At 42.2% G+C, this 24,252-nt stretch overlaps 3 protein-coding genes across 4 annotated transcripts in view; 2 read left to right on the forward strand and 1 right to left on the reverse strand.

The window, feature by feature from the left end:
* LOC308099383 (trinucleotide repeat-containing gene 6C protein-like) overlaps positions 1 to 24,252 on the reverse strand; it is a 130,387-nt gene that overhangs the window by 71,856 nt on the left and 34,279 nt on the right. The window lies entirely within an intron of this gene.
* LOC308098586 (uncharacterized protein) lies at positions 9,884 to 18,173 on the forward strand (the record flags this gene model as incomplete). The annotated part of the gene is made up of 7 exons (XM_080446996.1): positions 9,884 to 9,934; positions 11,632 to 11,723; positions 12,318 to 12,386; positions 13,023 to 13,055; positions 15,815 to 15,932; positions 17,444 to 17,734; positions 18,159 to 18,173. The coding sequence occupies 7 exons, from the start codon at positions 9,884 to 9,886 to the stop codon at positions 18,171 to 18,173; spliced, it is 669 nt and encodes a 222-aa protein (XP_080303122.1).
* LOC308098721 (uncharacterized protein) lies at positions 18,865 to 22,684 on the forward strand. 2 transcript variants are annotated; one of them, XM_080447146.1, is made up of 8 exons: positions 18,865 to 19,436; positions 19,542 to 19,601; positions 19,801 to 19,902; positions 20,017 to 20,082; positions 20,278 to 20,379; positions 20,494 to 20,559; positions 20,761 to 20,862; positions 22,438 to 22,684. In XM_080447146.1, the coding sequence occupies exons 1-8, from the start codon at positions 18,869 to 18,871 to the stop codon at positions 22,647 to 22,649; spliced, it is 1,278 nt and encodes a 425-aa protein (XP_080303272.1). In that variant the 5' UTR covers positions 18,865 to 18,868; the 3' UTR covers positions 22,650 to 22,684. The 2 variants fall into 2 exon arrangements, with proteins under 2 accessions (XP_080303272.1, XP_080303273.1); XM_080447147.1 differs by lacking the exons at positions 19,801 to 19,902; positions 20,017 to 20,082.

Here is a 24,252-nt window from a genome sequence, read left to right on the forward strand (position 1 = left end):
CCCCCTCCCCCTCCCCTCTCCCCTCTCCCCCCCCCCCCCCTCTAAACACACATGCTGAGGTTGGCACCAGTCAACATGGTGGAACCACACTATATTTCATTCACTAACACACAAACAAACATTAAGAGCACATTAATGTGTCTCTGTCACTGAAGGAATTACACATGGCTTTGCGTGTAATGCAGTGGTTTTCAACCAGTGGTCCAGGGACCACCAGTGGTCCTTGGGGGGCTACCAGGGGGTCCCCAGCTAAATTAGTTAACATAGCCTCAGAATCATTTTAACCACTTAGCTTTGGCTATTCAAAAATAGCAGATCTACAAGCTCATAGCGCGGCACTCGTAGATCTGCAATTTTTGAAAAACCTTGAAAATGTGTGCAAATCTTTGAATAAATGAATTTTTCAAAGAGAACATTTTTAACTCAAATCTTTGCTTCTGAGGGTCCCTGGCACAAAACATTTTCAGATGGTGGTCGGCGGCCAAATGTATATCAATGTAGGGGTCCCTGGCATGAAAAAGGTTGAAAATCACTGGTGTAATGGGTGCGTGTTGAGACCAGGGTGTGGTGGTCTGGGGACCACCTCTGGGGTCTTAAACGGACGACCTTTATGGAAAGCAAATGGAACCAAAGGGACCTCTCTCTGCATGTCTCTGGAAGGAGAAGAGTCATGTGGACAAGGACATGTGGAGTTCAGGATATTTTAGGGAAGACTTGGGCAGCATTCCTGTGTTAGCTGATCTAAGTGAGTGTGAGGGTAACCGGAAGGCTCGCCCCCATTTCTTTTTCCTCTTGTATTTGTTTCACTGAGGATAAGGTTAGAAATACGTTTGGGGTTAGCCATAGTTTTACTGAGGTTAAGCTTAGGAATAAGGTTAGGTTTTGGCACCGTTTTACTGAGGTTAGGTTTAGGAATAAGGTTAGGTTTTTGGCACCGTTTTACTGAGGTTAGGTTTAGGAATAAGGTTAGGTTTTTGGCACCGTTTTACTGAGGTTAGGTTTAGGAATAAGGTTAGGTTTTGGCACCGTTTTACTGAGGTTAAGTTTAGGAATAAGGTTAGGTTTTTGGCACCGTTTTACTGAGGTTAGGTTTAGGAATAAGGTTAGGTTTTGGCACCGTTTTACTGAGGTTAGGTTTAGGAATAAGGTTAGCTATTAGGCATAGTTTACTGAGGTTACGTTTTTAGGAGTACCAGGTGAATACCGCCGGATTTGCCCCGGGGCGACTGTGTTTTGGGGGCGAGCGTTTCGGTATTCAGCGTGAGGGGTTGTAAAGGTTGGATCATGTCTCGAGGGTATGGGGGGGTGCCTGCCGTGCCTTCGGTTGCCTGCCTTGTAGGCCAACATCAGTGTTTTGTACTGAAAAAAATAGCAGATCTACAAGCTCACAACGCCTCGCGCTGCGAGGCGTTGTGAGCTTGTAGATCGGCTATTTTTGGCAAAGAGGCTATAGGTGTAGAGGGGAAAAAGAGCAGACCACGTAAACAAAAACTGTTGAATCTGAAAAAAAAAATTATACGATATAGAGGGGGTCCCTGCTTCATCTCTCTCTCAGCTAGGGGGTCCTTGGCATGAAAACGTTGAAGATCCCTGTTCTATACGCATGTAGTACGTGTGCAAAAACTAAGATGCATAGTTAGTGTGTGTGTGTGTGTGTGTGTGTGTGTGTGTGTGTGTGTGTGTGTGTGTGTGTGTGTGTGTGTGTGTGTGTGTGTGTGTGTGTCTCTCGCTGGTGGAAAGCTCCTTGTCGGGGCCTCTCAGCTCAGCTGTGTGGAGCAAACAGGAAGCTGCAGTGTGTTCTCTGCATTTCACACAGTCCTGTCTGGAGTGCAGTTCCAGCCACCATACACACTGTTGTTGTATAGCTGTTACAATGTACTGTACGTTCTAATCTAGACCAGTGTTTCTCATACTTAAAAAAACATTTAAGTACACAAAGACACAGACTCAAATTAGTCTCTTTGTGTCTCCTACCGGAACCGCTGCCTACCGGTCCGCTGGTCATCAAATTATCAAATTATTAGGCTTAGGAATGCGACAAAAAATAAAAAATATCCATGAATTCCAAGTCTCCATGGGGTAATCGATAGAACAAAAAGTTTTTTTTGTGTGAACTATCCCTTTAACCCATTAATACCTGGAACGCATCTGTGTCACTTTTAGATTTCTTTAGGCTATTCAAAAATAGCAGATATACAAGCTCATAGCGCGGCACCGAGTGCCGCGCTACGAGCTTGTAGATCTGCTATTTTTGAAAAATCGTGAAAATTATTTTTTTACATTTTTTTTCGAAAAACTGTTAGGATTTAGAAAATGTTTAGAAGCGGCCTCAGGTCTTAATGGGTTAATGTCTGACTACCACGTGCTGTTTACATTTCTGTCTAATAAAGTAATCAATCAAACAAACAAACCATCTTCTCTCTCTCTCTCTCCCTCTCTCTCTCTCTCTCTCTGTAGTGTAAGTGTTACACTGAGATTCTGGTGTCTTCCTGGAGTCTCTCCTCTTCCTGTATGAATGAAAAGTCTCCCTGGGCCTCCGTGCGAGCCCCTGTACCCCTCGTCGCTCTGCGGTACACGCCGCATCGCCGCACGTCACGGCTGAATATTAACAAGGTTGTTAAGAACATCGCTCAGGAATGGCCCGAGCGTGCCGAGTGCGTTTGTCCTTGAAGGAAATTAATGAAATAAACAAACAAACGGCGCAGAAGCGGATGACTGAGAAGGTACGACGGATAAGAGAGTGAAATGGAGGTTATACGCTGACAAAAAAACGGCGACGCCACTAAGTAATGTGCTGCGGAAAATGTCTTGCCGCCTCTTTTTGAAGCTGGAAAAGTGAGGGTTGTGTACACAGCCAAACCCCGGAGTGTTCATTTAAATGCTTCTTTATTCCGGGCGAACAAACCCCTATAGAGCATCGCAGTTCCCGCCCCCTCCGGGTGCCGGAAGAAAAAACTCAATGCATTTTTCCCATTGACATTTCCAAACATATTTATATCTATTAATTTAAGCCTCGAATCAAGCCATCATGACATGACATGAATCATGACCATAAAACGTTTGATTCTGTGATTTTATTTTATTTTAAACGGCAAAACAAGGGTATTTATTAAATATAGTATATCATATAATTAAATATAAAATTTTAAAAAATCACAGAAAAAAACGTTTTATGGTCATGATTCATGTCAAGTCATGATGGCTTGATTCGAGGCTTAAATTAATAGATATAAATATTTTTGCAAATGTCAATGGGAAAAGTGCATTGAGTTTTTTCTTCCGGCACCAGGAAAAACCAGGAAGTGGGCGGGAACTGCGATGCTCTATAAGGTCCGGGAACGCATCTGTGTCCTTTTAGGTTTTAGCCATAACCATTATTTTATACTTTGGCTATTCAAAAATAGCAGATATACAAGCTCGAGCTTGTAGATCTGCTATTTTTGAAAAATCGTGAAAATGAGTGCAAATCTTTGAATATATAAATAATTTTTTAAAGCTAACATTTGTAAAAATGTTTTGTTCCATGGACCTCCAGGAACAAAGATTTGAGTTACAAATGTTGGCTTTAAAAAATATATATATATAATATACTCAAAGATTTGCACAAATGTTCACGATTCACGAAAATATTTAAAATAGCAGATCTACAAGCTCATAGCACGGCACCGAGTGCCCTGCTATGAGCTTGTATATCTGCTGAATAGCCAAAGAAATCTTAAAATGACAGAGACGCGTTCACGGTTTTAATGGGTTAACAAGCGAGAAGGACAGCATGCAAACAAAGATTATGTTCAATAATCGCACCAGGCTGTGAGGATGAGGCTAAATGGTGCATTTATATAGAGCCTTTATCCAAAGGGCTTTACAATGTGCATTACATTCACCCCTGGGGGGGGGCGGGGGGGGGGGGGGGGGGATAGTGGCTCAGGAGGTACAGCGGCCGCTTGGGAATCAGAAGGTTCCCGGTTTGATCCCTGGGTCCTACTGGGTTAGTGTCCATGGGCAAGACACTCAAGACTCAACACCTAACTGAGCGGGTTGGTGCCTTGCATGGTTTTCCTCTGCCATCTGTGCGCGTGTGTGTGTGTGTGTGTGTGTGTGTGTGTGTGTGTGTGTGTGTGTGTGTGTGTGTGTGTGTGTGTGTGTGTGTGTGTGTGTGTGTGTGTGTGTGTGTGTTCTCGTATTTGTTACCTACTTAGGACCTTTACCAGTAAAAAGAGCTTCCATATTAGGACCGGTGGACAAGTTAGGACCAAAATCATGGTCCTTATAAGGATGACCACTGCAACAGATAGAGGGTGCCATTTTACCATGCCTGGTGTTGAAATTGGGATGGTCCTAAAAAGGAGGCATTTTTACATTTGAGATCGCCCCCCTCTGGCCAACTCATGTAATTACAGGTGTGTGTAGAATTTCGAAGCGCCGCCTCTGGCCAACTTATGTTTTACATGTGTGTGACTGTTTAGTAAGTGAGACTGTTTAGTAAGTGCCATTGAAGGATACATCAACATTGAAGAACATAAAATATATATAATGAATAAACTAATAAATATAGAATAATTATAGAATAAATTACTATATTTGGCTGCCATATAATATAACATATTAGCATAATTAGCCTATATATTATATTTACACATAGTATTATAATTAGCCTATACATTATATAATTACATTTTATCATTACAATCATCCATAAAGGCTATAGCAAAAAGTCTGGTGTTGAATTGATTCACATATAGGCAAACAAAGGCCAGCCTACTGTACATGCTAGACCTCCTGCTTATGGAACACATACATCATGCAGAGAGAGTAACTGGGGCCGTGCATGGATAGGTTTTCTCTTTTTTTTGGGGGGGGGGGGGGGAGGCAATTTCAGTAGTCAGTCCCCCAAATTTCCCCCAAAACTACAGGTAGATAGACATTACATGCCAATTAAAAATAGAGACGATTTCAATAAACATTCCATTATGTCAGATGTTATGGTATTTTAAGTTTGCAACAATGTCCAAATTACATTAAAGTTGGCAGCTCATCTCAGTGTGCTGTTTGATTCAAATAACTTGACACGATGATCAATTCGAAACGAAAGCTAAATTAACTCCCAGATGTGTGTACTGTACGTGTAAGTCTACACAGTTTTATCACAGTTTTTAGGTCATTAAATTAATCTAATCTTAAAAAAGGACCGCCATTATAATATATACAGTATACAAATAGATAGGCCTACTGCGTTGGCCACTGCTGTACAAATGGAGCCAAATGGACCCTTACATGGTGGCCACCTCATTCATACTATAGCAGCCACAAATTCAAGCCATGTCATCCCAGCAGCCACAATCTGTTCACTCACAGCAAGGTCCAAACCTACAATTCCATGGATCTGTTCATAGCCTCTGCAAATGGGATACCCAGGTCATCACTTCCTGTGTTCAAAAGTGTTCGAGAGAGTGAATTTGTCCTACTGAAAATGGCTCTAGATAACCTCCTAGATATTCACCCCCAACTTACTGAACAATATAAATATCAGATCCTACTAGAGACCATCTTCAGCACTCAGGTGCTAACAAATTGGCCAGATTCAGCATGCAAGACCATATTCCACTGCTTTTTTTGTGACCATCTTTTTATTTTATTTTTATTTTAAAAGCTTTTCAGGGGAGGAGACATTATGTTATTTATCTGAGCATGTACATACAATTCATACGAAATCACAATAACTTACAGGAGTAAATGTTTTTTTTTTTTTAGAACACAAATTGTCCTTATGTGATCGTTTATGTACCCGCATGGTTTGCCTACTGGCAACATTTTTAGTCTCTTCCTCCGATAGTGGCGGTTCTGTGGTTGCTAAGCAACCCAGTCCGCTTCTTAACCCCCCCACCTTACCCCCAGGATCGATACGATACGATAATACTTTATTGTCAGTTTGCACTGAAATTTGTCTTGCGACCCAGCAGCCATGTATGCAACATATAACAGTACACACATTTGACATGACACAAGAAAACAACAAAATACATACATAAAGAAAGACATGCAAAGACAAGAGCAATGTCCACCACTCAGCCTACCCCTGGCTTATAACTCCTGATTAAGCCTCAATGTCGTCTGATGGACAAAGGACCTCTTCAGTTTGACCTTATTGTATGTAGGAACACTGTATCTCCTTCTTGAAGGCAGCAACCTATATTCTCCATACAAAGCATGGCTAGTGTTTGAAGTGATATTCCTTGCCAACCTTATCATACTGTTATTATACGTGGATGTATAGAGCCTCTGAAGTGGTTGTCCAACAATCTTTGAACAAATGTTCACTTGCTGCAGCAGTTGTGATTTTAAAGCTACAGACAGACATCCATACCAGGTGGTACTACAGTACTGCAGAACACTCATAATAACAGAAGTGAAAAACAAAAGAAGAATCTGTCTACTAGCACCAAAAGATCTCAGACGGCGAAGGAAATAGACTCTTTGTTTTGTCTTCTTACCCACTGATTCAATCTGGTCTTTCCATGACAAAAGGTGGTCTATTACTACTCCTAGGTATGTATACGAACATACCTGGTTGATCTGTTCACTATGAATAGTAATGGGGGATCTGTGTATCTCTAGTGGAGCACCAAAAACAATCTCTTCTGACTTTTTTGTGTTAATGATAAGAGCGTTGTTATCACTCCACTCCACCACCTTATTTACTCTGTGTTGGTGCAGTCCAGGATCACTGGAACTATCCAAAAGAGAAATCAAGACTGTATCATCAGAGTACTTTAGAATGTATTGGTCTGGTTTGTCAGTGCGACATTCAGACAGACATTCCTCAGTACGACAGCTGTCAGTATAAAAGTTAATGCTGAGGAGAGGGTTTTGTTCACTTTCACCCTCTGTACTCTGTTCGTAAGGAAGGAAGCATACCAGTGAATTAAGTATGGATTCAGTTCCAACTGTACCATCTTTGACACCAGAATATCAGACTGTATTGTATTGAATATACAATTCATCATTCATTGATCGCACAGACTTTTTTGGAAAAGGGAAAAGGGAGACACATGATGTACATATGCATATTACACACTTATTTTTAGCCATATTCCACTGCTCTCTGAGCACTTCAAGAACGATATGGCCTGCCAAGGCTGCTAGTTCAGAGTGAAATTGTCACATTATTGAATTCCCCTATTATTCGCATTAGTAATGTTAAGGCCTTGGATGATTTTTCCCTTATCCATGTTCTGGTGGGAATGTTGCTGTGCTTAGAGGGCCCTAATGGCAAAAACATGTTGTAATGAGGATATCCTTAACTCTGTCCAACATAGTTCTTATGTTGATATTTGCCTTTAAAATTCCCCTTCATCTCACAAAGCCAAGTCCCTAATTGACAAAAATGAGACCCCTACTTGCTGATGGTGGGTTTGACATCAGATAATGGGCTAGCAATGACACAGCTGCAATAAACCATCTCTCACCAGATCCGAAAAGTGAACCGTGGCTATCAGAGAATGGAGGAGACCCCAAGGAGCTAACATTAGGCCTCCAACGGAACTGCTCTACTGACATACTGAGTTATAAGAACAAGTCCATTATTTACCATCAGCCTACAATGAGGAACATTTAAAACAAATAGTGTCAAGACATTATGATCCTCTGGGCTATATGACTCCTTTCACATCTCGTGCAAAGATCATAGTGCAGGATCTATGGAACCAGGAAAGAGGATGGGATAACTTCATTAAAACGTATAGCTTGTTGGAGAAATGGCACGCATAGGAAATGGAGCTGCAAAATCTCCCTGACATTCACTTTGCTCATTATCTGTCCCCCTCTATCAATGCAGCCATTTCAGAATCCCACCTGCTTGTGCCTCGGAGTGTATCTATGGTTCTGTAGCCTACCTTCATACTACAGACAAACATCACCACACCCATGTCAGTTCTCCAGTTAGAACTTTAAAACCTCACACTGCATATATGTAACTCAGAGTGTACAAATAGGCCCTCCTCATTCCTACAATAGCAACATATAACAAATGCAGGTAAATGCAAGGTTATCAATTCTCCTGTATAATATACTGTATAGGTACATGACACTCAGACTGGTGTCCTGTGATCTGTCACAGGCCCCTGTTGCTAAATAATTAGCATTGTTTGGCTGGAGCTAAGTAGCTTCCAAAAATCACATTCCTACATTTTGATGCGTTCTTTCTGGGGTAGCATATAATGTGATCCTTTTTTGTGAGCAGCCACACCATTCTGATCCTAACTAAGGCTGGGAGATGTGTATCAAGAACCTAAAACATTCATATTAACAGTTTGAAAAAGCCTATTGATTTGCCTACATTTGGGCATTTATTTTGAGTATTAATGTTCCAAAAAGGTTCCTCTTATGTCACTAGTCATCTCCCTCAATGCCTCATTCCAAAATAAAACAGAATAATTTGACATTTGTCTCAGAATAATGTACATTTATGACCTTATGTTGATGTTGCATTGTCTTTTTTGCATTTGTGGAAATTCTCTATAGCAACCATACCATAATATATGTGTGTCACTATTTCAGGTGGGGAACATCAACATATGTTTTCTATACATCTTGAAGATTGTAAAAATGCCAAAGTTGTTGTTGCGACCGTTAGGTCGCTGTTTATTGGAACAGAGGGCACCAAATGCTGATTCTCTATGTGTGTCTGTATCTCTCTCTCTCTGTCACCCACCTAATATGGTGCCATGATGATGTCACATATGACACATTATGTCTGACGTCACAATATTGAGCCCGCTGCCCATATATGGGCTTAACATGGGGAACCCATGCTAACCACTGTCTAGATCTCCATATATGGGCATAAAAGGGACAAGCCATGAATATGTTTGACGTCACAATATTGAGCCCATATATGGGCTTAACATGGGGAACCCATGCTAAACACTGTCTAGATCTCCATATATGGGCATAAAAGGGGCAAGCCATGAGCCCACTGACAGTCAGGGATCTCCATAATAGCGACCTAAGTAATGGTCGCAGATAGATAGCATGCGAATAATCCCATAAATGGGAATGACCCCATGGTGTCAATAACTACTGGAGAAGCGACCGTAAGGTCGCTTCTCGCCCTTAGGGCGTCTTACTGGTGATCCAGTTTAGACGAATTTTAACATTTTTTGTGTTTATTTGGGTTTTTATGCACTACACATGATGGAATTATGGCAAACCCTCATATCAATTATTCATGAAAAGACAAAAATGGGGTGAATGGTTTCTGTCGGATGTATAGTTAGGAGCTATGTTTATTTAAAGTTTTTATTTTGCACAGCCAAAAATCCAGGACGGACACAACATATGATTAAAAAAAACATATATCGGACAAAGATTGGCTCTGGGAACATCAAAATTCATTAACTAGACACCTTAAGGATTATAAAAAGGTAGGTTAGAAAAATATATCTTATATTTAACAATAACAAAAAGTTTAATATTTGTATTAAAGATAGTTACATAGCCTACTGTTGTACATTGGTATGTATGCTAAATATAATAGTAAAATATGCCATATATAAGGTTGGAGGGAGTGAAAAATATCCATGTAATATATAGGGGTGCCTCGGATGAAAAAAGTATTTATAGGGTTGTCTTGACCCAAAAAAGTTTGGGAACCCCTGGTCTAGATATGATGGCTTTTAGAAACACACCAACTGGTTGCTGGTCCTAACAAGAACCATCCTGGTCCTAATTAGAACCATGGGGGAGGGTAACACATCAGTCCACACACACTCAACAGGTTGACTCTGCATTCAGCCCATACGACCCCGCCCACTCTGTTGATGTGATTGCGTGGTGCTTTCAGCTGGTGGATTAGAGGCAGTCAGACTATCACAACATCGACAACATGAAAGCTGCTTCATTTTACAACAAAAACATTTTGATGGAGAGCCCTGAGGTAAGATGAATTCAAATTTGAAAGTGCAATCAATTTTATGCCTAATGTTCGTTTCCACAACGTGGTTAAAGTGTTTGATAAAATGCTCGTAGACGTATTTATGATTCTGACGCAGGGAACAGGGACTTACTGCACTATGCCCCGTAGACACTCCAAACATGTACAAATGTGAAAATAAAGGTGCTTAACCCCAAGCCCTAAATGTTAACTGGCTCTACGGGGTAGTAGTTTAATGTAATAATCCATATCTTTCAATAAAGAAGTGTTTTAATGCCGTCTGTGGCCGATTCTGTGGGAAGTTCCCAATGGGCGGTATTGACGGTAGTGACGGGGCGCATCTGGTGAAACCCGGAATTACACTAAATGTAACTGGAAGTAAACGAGGGTGAAAAAATGGCGTTCGGCCACAGACGGCATTAAAACACTTCTTTATTGAAAGATATGGATTATTACATTAAACTACTACCCCGTAGAGCCAGTTAACATTTGGGGCTTGGGGTTAAGCACCTTATTTTCACATTTGTACATGTTTGGAGTGTACTACGGGGCATAGTGCAGAAAGGATTCTTGGATCCCTAGGGGGTCTAAATTCTGACGTGTACAGGGTCCATTTGGTTCCATTTGTATGCCGTCAGAGTCAAAGGAAAACATTTTTTTTAGAACCACTGCCCTAAATCACGGTTCTCAAACTTAACATTTCAAGGTCTCCCCTTAACTCGGACAGTGTACAAATGGAACCATGGTGGAGGGGGGGAGCTGGGCTCAGTTCTACAAGTAGATTGTTTTTAGTGATGCTAAAAATAACTTTTTTTTTTTAAATGAGAACCCTGAATTTTATGCTAATTTCAATTGGAATCCTGAAGTAACATTTTAATTTAATTTAAAATGTATTTAGCTACACTTATGTTGACAATACAATTTTAATGCTGGTCTTTAAGCTATAGACTGAAATAATTGAAGTGGGTCATGTTTGCACGTTTGGAATTATAACAGCTGAAATCAATGATATATCAGTGTTCTGATACTAGCCTGTGGGCCGCATTAAGTGAAGGTGGGGGCTGCATGTGGCCCCCGGACCGCCAGTTGCCCATGTACAGTTGTGCTTGAAATTATTCAACCCCCCTGTCTTACAATTTGTATTGCTGCTTGGGCTTGTGCTGAATCAGGGGTCTGTCTGGGGAGGATTGTGTACATGTCCTACTGTACTGTACTGTACCTTTTCTTCCCAAGGACCCCCGGTTTGATATGCATTTGACCATGGACCCCATTTGATACTATTGTTTTTCTTCTTTCTATCTCTCCCCAATTTACGCTAAAATCATCTGTGCTTATTTACAGTAACTCTGAGTGTACAATGGAACCAAATGGACCCTTAGAGTCCATTTAATAAAACAAACATGAGAGAAAATGCTATGTAAATATTTGTTTAGATTAGATGTTCCATCTATCTGCTGACAAAAAAGTAATTATTGTCAATGAATATAACTAGACTAAAATGTGACCAATAAAAAAATGTGTAAATAGCTGAAGCTCAAAACGCTCACGATGCATCAGTCTGGCTCTAAAAGATTTGGGAGAAAAAGTCTTGATTTTTATTATTGTGCCACGGACAAGGCCAAGTCTTGCCACAGACACATCTGTCCACGTATGGACATGTTGGTGAGCCCTGTCAACAGTTGCGTTTGTTTTCTGTGCAGAGATCTGCGTCTCCTGGAGGAGGGAGGAGAGGAGGGAGCGAGCTGACCGACGGGCCGCCTGGCTCCGCCCCCCCTCGCCACCTACAGAACGGGTACACACACACACACCTGTCCTTGTAGTAGTGCTGACCCGACGCCTCACAGCGCGAGGCGATGTGAGCTTGTAGATCTGTTCTATATGTATGTCAAATTTTCCCCTCAGAATAGGGAGGGACGCTAGGGTTCAAGTGGTAGATGTAAAAAAGAAGTTCCTATCACAAAAAGATTTAGTGGCCCCTGTAGTAACTCTGTAGAACCCCTGGATAAAGTTTTCTGTGTCCACATTTTTCTCAAATTAGGGTCCAGGGACCCCCAGGCGTCCTTGAGGGAGTTCCAGGGGGGCCCCAGATAGATGGATAGTTACGAGTCCCAGTAATGCGAGTCCCAGAGATAGAAATTACATTCAATGGGGGTCCGTAGCTCAATGGATGTAAAACTGGGGGAAATCAAAATGCTTGAGAATCACTGCTTAAGCCGTAAATATCTTCTCTTGTGGAGGTCCCTCTTGTTTTCAACTGGGGGTCCGCCAACTGATGTGTGTCAATTCATGTCAAGTTCTTGACATGAAAAGGTTTTCTCTAAAGTGCACAGAGCCCTTTGGGGTCACAATTTTTCACCGATAACGTTATAACCTGGTGTCTTTACAGAAAGGGTCCACTGAAGGGGTCCACGAGCCACAAGAGTAGTCCTAGGAGACGCAGTCCCAGCAAAGACGGGTAAGCATCAGTTGTCAACTTCTATAGTTGTTATTCCACTAGGGCAGTGGTTCTCAACTTTTTCAGGCCGCGACCCCCAAAATAATCATATTTCAACTGGGGACCCCCCACCCTGACAAGCACTTGGAATTGTAGGAGTTGGCGTTACATTTAGTTTGACTCAATCTATTTTGTTAAAATAGCCGATCTACATGCTCACAACGCCTCGCAACACCCCTAATATTTGACAATTTGTTCAATGTTTGAACAGAGATACTAAAAAGGTCTTAAAAGTCCTTCATTTGTCACTTTATAAATGTGCAGATGACCCTGTATACACTTTAGTGCAGGAACGAACCCTCAAAAAGAACTTTGACTTTGGTTCCTGCACTACTTGTGCTGTATGTTTTTCTGTTTACTGTTGAGTGAGAAAACAATGTTAACATTAAGCTAAACATCTGGGGACCCCGCAAAATAATTTAGGGACCCCCCTGGGGGTCCCAACCCACAGGTTTAGAACTACTGCACTAGGGTTAGGGTTAGTGTTTTTAACCTACCTCTACACATTTCCTTAATTACCATAGCATGTGTATGCCTGTTGTAAGTCACTCTGCTTTAAGAGTGTCTGCTTTAATGCCTACATTGTCAATTGTACAGGGAGCTGGGCCTTAGTGGCCGGTCACGGTCTAGGTCATTGTCCTGGTTTAGGGGACTGAGCGAGGAGAGAACCAGTGCCAACAGCCGCCCACATAGCCGGAGCCGCAGCCCTGGAGACAGCTACCGGTACGTAGAGCCATACGATTATTATCGCTCAAATGTGTTAATCTGCGATTTTCCTCCACGATAACCTACAATTTCTGTAAAGTGCACTGAGCCCTTGGGGGGGGGGTGATTGCACTATACATAAAATGACACAGAAACACTAACATGCATTTGTTTCACCGATACACTGTCACAATTTTTCACGTTATAACCTGTTGCCGTACAGAAAGGGTCCACTGAACTAGTTGGCACTTTTTATAGTTGTTAATCCACTAGGCTGAGGGTTAGTGTTTTTAACCTACCTCTACACATTTCATTAATTACCATAGCATGTGTATGCCTGTTGTAAGTCGCTCTGCATTAAGAGTGTCTGCTTTAATGCCTACATTGTCAATTGTACAGGGAGCTGGGCTGCAGTGGCCGCACTGGCCGATCACTGTCTAGGTCACTGTCCAGGTCTAGTACTCCGAGTGAGGAGAGAACCAGTGCCAAGAGCCGCCCGCCGTACAGCAAGGGTCCACTGAAGGGGTCCACGAGCCACAAGCGTGGTCCTAGTAGACGCATTCCCAGCAAAGACAGGTAAGCACTAGTTGGCACTTTTTTATAGTTGTTAATCCACTAGGCTGAGGGTTAGTGTTTTTAACCTACCTCTACACATTTCATTAATTACCATACATCCACACGGTGTAGTGTCATCAGTGGGTTGTACCTAGGGGGGCGGAGTTGCACTCGGGGGAAAACACAGATTTCCCCCAGCTGGTATAGACGGTGGGATTCAGGGTTTTCAAACTCATATGCTGTAAAAGTATACTGATCTAAAAGCAGGCGTCATGGCTTGCCAGATCACAGGCACAGAACCTTGTTGCCACTCGACAAGGAATGCTATATTAGCAAATTAAACAAGAGTCCGACTGGAATGTTGTCCTGACTGGACAAAGGATCCAACACAACACAATGGCCCGAGGTTATCGGATTTAATCGCTTGGTAAGAGACACTATTACATTTTCTATAGATATGATCAATTAAACTCATCATAATATCAAAAAGCAAAAGCCATTCATTCATCAATGATGTTTATAGAACACGGTTTAGTGAATTCCAAGTACAGGAGACATCGCCATTACAGTTTGGAAACGCAGTCAACATGCAGCGATTTACACACAAAACAAGCCAAACCCTAGACTATCCTTGTTTAAAAACCTACAGAAAACACAATTGTTAATCTGGCAATGAACACGGAGCTAAAGCAGTGTGTAAATCCTGCATGATATTAAATGACGCACTTCGCCAAATCGTAATGGCGTCGGTACGTGCTGTTCACAAAACAGTCTCTAAACTGTACTTCAAATTCACTATAAACATTATTGATGACTTAATGGCTGTTGGGTTTTGATATTATGGTAAGTTTAATTGATCATATCTTGTAATAGTGTCTCTACCAGGCGATTAAACACTGTGCATATGTAAACATGTTTGGTAACAAAGAGGACAAAGGAGGTGACCAGAAGACCCCAAAACACCCTCGCCCCCATTTTTTCACCGACCAGCGGTTCTTGTATTCTTGTATTTGTTTTACAGAGGATAAGGTTTGAAATAAGTTCAGGGTTAGGCATAGTTTTACTGAGGTTCAGTTTAGTAATAAGGTTATGTTTTGGCACAGTTTTACTGAGGTTACGTTTAGGAACACCAGGTGAATCCCGGCGGGTTTGCCCCGGGGCGACTTTGTTTTGGGGTGAGTGTTTTGGTATTCAGACGGAGATGGAAAGAGGGTTTCCCTCTTTCCATCTCCGTCTGAATACCAAAACATCTCAGTGGTGCTTGTGCTGAAACTTGACTCATGCAATAAGATATAAGGATAATCTGATAAACCACATGAACCCCAGCTTACGTATTCTGGGGGGAACATAAACCAAACATTGCCAATCTAGCTCACAGTTACAACGCGTCGCGTTCCGACGCGCTGTGAGCTCATAGATTGTCAATGTTTGTTTTTTTTAGTCACATATATCTTAATAAGTCAACTTTTCCGAGGGCGACTGGACGATTGTTCCAGCTGTCCTTCTGATGGATTTTTCTTAGCTGACAATGTTTCAATCGTCCATAAAATAGCTCTGAAAGTTATCCAAACGATCGTGTATGATGTAACTCTATGAGGCAGATCGTTCTGTTTTCCCCCGGGACAAAATCGAATGGGCGTTCCCGTCTATCTCCGTGTCAATGTATAGCATGTGTATGCCTGTTGTAAGTCGCTCTGCATTAAGAGTGTCTGCTTTAATGCCTACATTGTCAATTGTACAGGGAGCTGGGCTGCAGTGGCCGCACTGGCCGATCACTGTCTAGGTCACTGTCCAGGTCTAGTACTCCGAGTGAGGAGAGAACCAGTGCCAAGAGCCGCCCGCCGTACAGCAAGGGTCCACTGAAGGGGTCCACGAGCCACAAGCGTGGTCCTAGTAGACGCATTCCCAGCAAAGACAGGTAAGCACTAGTTGGCACTTTTTTATAGTTGTTAATCCACTAGGCTGAGGGTTAGTGTTTTTAACCTACCTCTACACATTTCATTAATTACCATAGCATGTGTATGCCTGTTGTAAGTCGCTCTGCATTAAGAGTGTCTGCTTTAATGCCTACATTGTCAATTGTACAGGGAGCTGGGCTGCAGTGGCCGCACTGGCCGATCACTGTCTAGGTCATTGTCCAGGTCTAGTACTCCGAGTGAGGAGAGAACCAGTGCCAAGAGCCGCCCGCACAGCCGTTCATGTTCCTGGTCTAGGACTCGCAGCAGAGGACGCAGCGTAGCGCACAAGGTACTGAATGCTTGAGCTCAGTTACCGTCAATCACATGGATTCTCAGTCGCCGCGACTGATTTCAGCCTTTGGATCTCATAGAATTCAAGATGTCCATGACAACATATTGACATCAGTGTTGTAACATACAGAGGGACGGACGAGATTTAAAAGTTTTGATAGTAATTTGCGACCTACAGTTGCAATAAGCCTCTTATTATTACGTTTGTGTGGCATGTACACAGTCATTATTTGCATTTGACTCAGAAATTGTTCATGGCCGATAGGGAAAATAAGTGAGTTTTTTCTGTAACATATAAAAAGGACTTTTTAAGGGATAGTTCGGATTTTTTGAAGTGTGGTTGTACGAGTTATTTATACATACTATAAGCTTTGCCCGTCCGCAGTAGTAGTTAGTAGGTAGTCAATAGTTATACAGCAGCAGAGGTCAAAATTCATAAACACACAAACGTGTACGTGTGTATATGCTATTTTTCAGCTCTGTGTACACATGGGGAACTTTTGTAAACATTGACTCTCTGATCCGAGAGTTAACGCCGTCCAACTCATGCTGGATCGAGCAATCAGTCCTCTGCAGTGTTTTCACGTCAAGCTATAGTACCCCCTAGTACCGGTTTGAACCCCAGCAGAACGGGTAGTAAAAATGTACTAGGTACAAATGGAAAAGCAATACAATGGAGTAGAGTAATTCACGTATTTGTTACCTACTTAGGACCTTTACCAGTAAAAAGAGCTTCCATATTAGGACCGGTGGACAAGTTAGGACCAAAATCAGTCCTCTGCAGTGTTTTCACGTCAAGCTATAGTACCCCCTAGTACCGGTTTGAACCCCAGCAGAACGGGTAGTAAAAATGTACTAGGTACAAATGGAAAAGCAATACAATGGAGTAGAGTAATTCTCGTATTTGTTACCTACTTAGGACCTTTACCAGTAAAAAGAGCTTCCGTATTAGGACCGGTGGACAAGTTAGGACCAAAATCAGTCCTCTGCAGTGTTTTCACGTCAAGCTAGTACCCCCTAGTACCGGTTTGAACCCCAGCAGAACGGGTAGTAAAAATGTACTAGGTACAAATGGAAAAGCAATACAATGGAGTAGAGTAAAGCTGGTACTGTGTAATGGAAAAAGCACCTGTCACTTGGTTTATTTTTGTCGGACGGGCAAGTTTAGTAAGAGATGTTATTACGTTTCGGCTTCCACTGAAGATCAGCTGGGAAACAACACGTTGTCAGATGATGGTTCTGAGGAAGGCTTCAGTGGATGTAATGGCATCTCTTACTGAACTTGCTTGTCCAACAAAAAAACAATAAATCAGACTCCATCCCTGTCCAGTTGCCTGCCTCTCCAAACTGGCGGTGCACCTTATACTGTAGTTAGTAAGTACATTGACTATGGATGAGCTTCATCTACATCCCCACTTCAAAAGATCCGAAATATTTTTAAAAGTTGTTCATGTTTATGCTTCTTTAATTATGTAACTGCTGTAACAAACATATGTGTTTCTTTTGTAGGTGGCCGAAGACATAGTGGAGGACTCTGAAAGTACCTGCAATGACAGTGACTACAGTTACAAGCCAAGGGCGTCGGAGGAATCTTCTAGTGAAGCAGAGTCAGAACCAACTCTTGAAAAAAAAAGTGACTTCAATGGCGGTAACAAGCAGGCTGAGAAGACAGACTCCTCTAGCAACAAAGAGGAATCATCGTCACCAGTCAAAATAAAGAAAATTGTGAAGACCTACAGCAAATGTCGAATTGCTTCAGAAGAAAAGAGCGATTCTATGACTGTCAGTGAGGTCGTCAAAGTACATGGAAAAAAAAAATACCACCAGAAGAAAAATTATTGCCTTTACTGCTGCGAACCACAAGCAAAAATTGCAAGACATCTTGAACGACGGCATAAAGAAGAAGTGGAAGTTGCAAGTGCAATAATGTTTCCAAAGAAGTCGAAGGAAAGAAGGGTTCAACTGGATCTGCTCAGAAAAAAAGGAAATCAGGCAAACAACATTGCAACTCTCAAAGAAGGCAAGGGGACACTGGTTCCTTGCAAACAACAGAGCGATGCGAAGAGTAATTTTCAGGACTATACACATTGTTTTGCGTGCAGTGGTTATTTAAAACGCAAGTTCATGTGGAAGCATGCAAAACGCTGCACACTTGCCAAGAAGGTTCGCAATACAATGTCTGTAAAGACAAGAATCCAGGTTCTCTGCGCTGGTGCTCAACCAGTTTCTAAAGATGTGAGCAGGAAGCTATGGACGCTTGTTAATAAAATGCAGCAGGATGACATTTCCCGTGCTGTCAAAGAAGACGCATATATTCTGAAGGTTGGAGAAAAAATGTTTAACAAGCAACGTGAGACTGCCTCACAACCTGATAATGTTCGGGCGATTATGCGAGGACTGGGGAATCTGCTGATCAACGGGAGGAAGCTGACCCCGGTAAAAGAGATTAAGGATTATATCCGTCCACAAAATTTTCAACACTTCATCCGTGCTGTCAGAGCAACATCTTTGTATGTAGAAGAGACAAACCGGTTTGGGAAACCCACACTAGCCGCAAAGCTAGGAATATACATCCAGAGAGTAGCTGATGTCTTAGAGGCTGAAGCCCTTTCGTCACAGAATGATGATTTGAAGAAGTGTGTCCAAGGATTCAGAAGCCTGTACAGTCTTAGGTGGAATGAGCTCATCTCTGCTGCTGCATACCGCACTATTGAAGAGAATAAATGGAACAAACCCAAGATCCTTCCATTAGCAGAAGATGTAAAGAAAATGCACATGCACATGAGTGACAAGCAGAAAATGTACTATGATGAGTTGTTGGATGTGGAAAACCAAACCAAGAGTGAAAGAAAAGGAATTTGGAGCAATCTTGCTAAAGTGACTCTGGCACAGATTATCACCTTCAATAGAAGAAGAGAAGGCGAGGTCTCTAACATGCTATTGCAAACGTATGTCTCCAGGGACATGTCCAAAATTAATGAAGATATTGAGCTAGCACTGTCAGAGGTGGAAAAAAAGCTCTGCCATCATTTTGAACGTGTGGAAATTCGAGGGAAGCGTGGAAGGAAAGTGCCTGTCATCCTTACTCCAGCAATGGTGCAATCTCTGGATCTGCTAGTGAAGGAGAGGAGTTCATGTGGAGTGGTGGATGGAAACCGCTTCTTATTTGCCAGACCAGAGTATGACACAAGATTCAGGGGGTCTGACTGCATTCGTGAGTTTGCTAAAGAGTGTGGGGCCGAAAAACAGAAAGCTCTGACCTCCACAAGCATGAGAAAACAAGTGGCTACTCTGTCTAGAGTCCTGAATCTACATGACACCGAACAAGATCTTTTGGCAGACTTCTTGGGACACGACATAAGGGTACACAGGAAGTTTTACCGCCTTTCTGAAGGGACTTTACAGTTGGCAAAAATCAGCAAGTTACTGATGGCCTGTGAACAAGGCAGACTGGCAGAGTTCAAGGGGCAAAGTCTGGACCAGATAACTATCTCCCCTGATGGTAATAAATTATGAGTTGTAAGGGAAAAGTTGTGTGTTGCCTGTATAATTTAAACTTGCACTTATTAAATTGGATGCCAACTTCATTTTCTTTGCTGTCCTGCAGATACTGCAATTACAGAAGATTCCAACTCCGAGTCGGACTCTGAGGATCCAGCCGGAAAAGGTTTGTGTATATTTAAATTGGTGTGCTTGATGACAGTAACTCTTCCTCTTTTTTTTTTCTTTTTTTTTGGTTACTTGTTTTAATGTTGACATTCCAGACGTGTAAAGCCTGTGATAATTTTTTGGTTGTGTGGCATAGGATTAACCTTCCTATATAGGCTATATAATTGTGTTTTCTCTGAATGTTTTTCCAGGAGGAGGAGGACAGTCAATGAAGAGACAGAGGGTGCAAGCTGTGAATCCACTCCAGGGGAGCGGGCAGAGGTTACATCATCGCCCTCCACACGCCAAGAGTTCAAAAGGTGAGCTTGCGGGAACTCCTTACCAAAGGAGTTACCAAAATAACTAATCTTAGCCCAAATCCGCCCTCCAAATACAACAGTGATGCCAACTTTATTTTCTTTGCTACCTTGCAGGTTCATCTAAAGTCATGGAAGATTCCAACTCCAGCGAGTCTGAGTGTGAGGATCCACCCGGAAAAGGTTAGTGTATATTAGAAAAGTTGGTACAGTGTGCTTGATCACAGTAACTCTTCCTTTCATTTTTTTTGTTACTTGTTGTTTTAATGTTGACATCCCCAGACGTGTAAAGCCTGTGATAATTTTTTGGTAGTGTGGCATAGGATTAACCTTCGTATATAGGCTATATAATTGTGTTTTCTCTGAATGTTTTTCCAGGAGGACAGTCAATGAAGAGACAGAGGGTGCAAGTTGTGAATCCACTCCAGGGGAGCGGGCAGAGGTTACATCATCGCCCTCCACACGCCAAGAGTTCAAAAGGTGAGCTTGCGGGAACTCCTTACCAAAGGAGTTACCAAAATAACTAATCTTAGCCCAAATCCGCCCTCCAAATACAACAGTGATGCCAACTTTATTTTCTTTGCTTCCTTGCAGGTTCATCTAAAGTCATGGAAGATTCCAACTCCAGCGAGTCTGAGTGTGAGGATCCACCCGGAAAAGGTTAGTGTATATTAGAAAAGTTGGTACAGTGTGCTTGATCACAGTAACTCTTCCTTTCATTTTTTTTGTTACTTGTTGTTTTAATGTTGACATCCCCAGACGTGTAAAGCCTGTGATTATGTTTTGGTAGTGTGGCATAGGATTAACCTTCCTATATAGGCTATATAATTGTGTTTTCTCTGAATGTTTTTCCAGGAGGAGGAGGACAGTCAATGAAGAGACAGAGGGTGCAAGCTGTGAATCCACTCCAGGGGAGCGGGCAGAGGTTACATCATCGCCCTCCACACGCCAAGAGTTCAAAAGGTGAGCTTGCGGGAACTACTTACATGCTCATAGACGAGTCAGAGTGATGTCTGAGGCTGATATGTGAGCACAAAGATTTTGTTAGTCTGATCCCATTCAGGGTCAGAAGTTGGCGGTAATGCACCAAAATATGATTGCCAACCGCCGTAAAACCACAAGTAGATTTAAGCTGAGGCTGTGACAGGGAGATAGACTGACCAGAGCTATGCCCACCGGCTTATGTCAGTTAAGATGTACTACATATTGCACCCACACCGGCTGTCTCAGCTCAAACCCAAGCTATTTCATTTAGACACTTCAGCTCAGAAATAACCAGACAGTTAATGAACCATTTACCATTTATTAACCATTACCATATTAACCATTACCCATATATGCAATGATATTGCATTAAGTTTGGCGGTGTGACTCTGCTCATGTGATATTACAGATTCCTGTGCAAACATGACACAGATCTTCAATCACGAATCCCCCAGAGCAGAGCATTTGATTCAATTCAATTCAATTCAAGTGTCAAATCACAACAAGTTGTCACAAGACACTTTACATGTACACTCTGAGCAAGCAATTTGCGACAGTGGCAACGAAAAACTCCCTCTTAACTGGGAGAAACGTCAGGCAGACCCTAGGCTCTAGGGTGGGGCGGCCTTCTGCCTCGACTGTGTCGGGGGAAAGAAGAGAGAGGGAGAGACAGAGGAGAGACAGAAAGCATAAAATACAGTTTACCATAACATGGAACCTTCAATGCATAATTAAACAACCACAATCATAATACAATCCATAGAACACAGTACAATACACAGAATCATAGAACCACAGTACAAACACAGAATCAACCTATAACAATAATAACTAGATGCCACGGGGAGGAGGCCGGGGAGGTGGAGGGAATTTGAAAACAAGCAGCTGTACTCACCGCTTGAACAGAGAACAGAGGCTGCTTAAATGAACCGCCCGAGTTGCACTGTGGGTATGAGGGCGTGAGTAATTAGCTTGAAGCGAATGAGAATGACAAGAGGTTGAACATACTGACTTAAGGAGTACAACTGTATAACTGATAGCGAATGGGGGGGGTCCGGGGAGTGTGAATGAAGTACATGAACATTCTGCCTTCTGTGTCTACATGAATTATCGTTGCACTGAATTTTCTGTGGTCAACATATCCCTAATGGTGGGAAGGCAGGAAATTCAGACAGGTTTCCCCTTTCAGAAGCAGAAATACTTTATTGATACAACAGTGTAAATAATAAGGCTAAAATGTACACTATGAATGCAGTATTAATGTCAGAGTATACTAGAATATCATGCATTGAATTATTGTACAACACTTGGTAAGTCAGTAGTGCACATTTTAAGATGTAAATTATGGGGTTATAGCCCATATAAATTAAGAAGTAAATTATGGGGTTATAGCTGCGGATAAGTCCAATTGTTTGATAACCAGGCAGAAATAAATTACCGTGGGGCATCTTGTTGGAAAGAGTCTCGCAATGAATGTACTGTATACTTTAATGTTTAACAATTTTCGACATATTTTCTTGCATATTAAATGTATATTGCAATCCCATTGCTAAGGTACCAAACAGCCTAAAAGAAAGAAGTGGTCAACGGAGGAGGTGAAAGCAGTTGAAAGCTCTTTGATGGAGTTCATCCGAATGGGGAGGACACCTGGAAAGCAGGATTGTGAGAAGTGCATCGCTGCGTCGCCTCAAGCACTATCTGAAAGGACCTGGCAAGCAGTGAAATTCTTTGTTTACAACAGAATCGTTTCAGAGCAGAGGATGTAGCCTTTTCTCTTTGTGTCTGTCTTCTGTGCCTCTCTCTCTGTCGCTCTCTGTCTCTGTCTCTCCTTGATCAGCCATCTCATTTTATTGTGTGTATTTTCCATTTGTTTTAAATTTTGTGTAAAAAAAAAGGGGGGCACGGCGCAGTCGGTAGCGCTGTCGCCTTACAGCTAGAAGGTCCTGGGTTCAATTCCTGCTGGGGACACTGTGGGCGCTGGGGGCGTGTTCCCTCCTCCACGTCATCAGTGCCCATACCCTGGGTGGGGTTGGCGAAAGGGCCTTTCTGTTTGGAATTTGCATGTTCTCCCTGTGTCTCCTAGGGTAGGTACCCTCACAAAAAACATGCAGTAATCCTGGTCTCTAATGCCTCCCCCTGGCCAGCCGGGACGCTTGATGGAGGGGAAGGGAACTGGTTGGAATAACGTGTTCCTTCCACGCGCTACGTCCAACCAGGGAAACTCCCCCCTGTCAGGTGACAAGAAGGTCAGTTGGCTCTCATGCCTGAAGGAAGCATGAGCTCGGCCCTGGCCTCCCTACTGTGGGGGACTGGTGTAGTGCTGGTGTAGGGCTGGTGTAGTGCCCAGGATCACTTAGGAAATTGGCACCGGGTGAAAAAAATGGGTTACAAAAATCGCGGGAAAAATATTAAGAAAAAAAAAAGTTGCATGCTGAATGAATAGCCGATCTACAAGCTCACAACGCGTCGCACTGTGCGACGCGTTGTGAGCTTGTAGATCTGGTATTTTCAGAGTGCAACACCTGAGCGCAACCATACATAAGATGACTTGTCTTTTAGTTCTATTGGATTTTAGTACTACTCCACTAGTTCCTCTTTACATTTTGTTTTTATTTTTTTTTAAAGTTTATTTGTTGAGGAAATGGTCAAAATATTTAGTCTTAGTCATCATAGCTTAGTCTTCATTTGGTTTTCGTCAGTGAAAAAAGGTAGTCGACAAAACATTTTTCATCATAGTTCTAGTCGCCGAAATCAACACAGGGTACAACCCATCTTGCCGTGTCCGTTGCACCCAGGGGGCCGTGTTGTAAAATCCCAGCTCGCTACTGCCAGAGTCCCCTGAGGGCCACGTGTTGTGCAGCCCAGCTTGTTGTACATTTCATATGATTGAAAAATAAAAGATCATCCATTGTTATTAGAGCTACACGTTTATGTTGCTCAATAAAAAGTTGCTTTGTTTTGCCACACTCCAGAGTATACTTCCTTCTTTAAATGACAGCTGTGAGATGTTTTGATGCCATGTTCATTTGTACAGTATATAAAACAGTAGACATTGCAGTAGACATCAGATATAACAATCTTGAAATATTGTCAATACTAGGTTTATGCAGTCAAAATTCAAAAAGTAGACTAGTACTACACCAGAGGAATGTATAACATGTTTTATTTTTTCAGACCAAAAAATGAACAATTTTAAAATATTTATACGATACGATAATACTTTATTGTCAGTTCACACTGAAATTTGTCTTGCGACCCAGCAGCCATGTATGCAACAATAAACAGTACACACATTTGACATGACACAAGAAAAACAAAACAAAATACATACATAAAGACATACGAAGACAAGAGCAGTGTCCACCTCTC

The sequence above is a fragment of the Gymnoscopelus braueri genome (assembly GCF_963280865.1).
Source record: "Gymnoscopelus braueri genome assembly, chromosome: 13".
In the NCBI taxonomy this organism is placed as follows: domain Eukaryota; kingdom Metazoa; phylum Chordata; class Actinopteri; order Myctophiformes; family Myctophidae; genus Gymnoscopelus; species Gymnoscopelus braueri.

Coding starts and splice junctions, on each gene's coding strand:
- LOC308098721 (XM_080447146.1), top strand. CDS start 18,869: ATGCTATTGCAAACGTATGTCTCCAGGGACATGTCCAAAATTAATGAA. Junction 19,602..19,800: donor TGAGGATCCAGCCGGAAAAG/GTTTGTGTATAT, acceptor TTCCAGGAGGAG/GAGGACAGTCAATGAAGAGA. Junction 20,083..20,277: donor TGAGGATCCACCCGGAAAAG/GTTAGTGTATAT, acceptor ATGTTTTTCCAG/GAGGACAGTCAATGAAGAGA.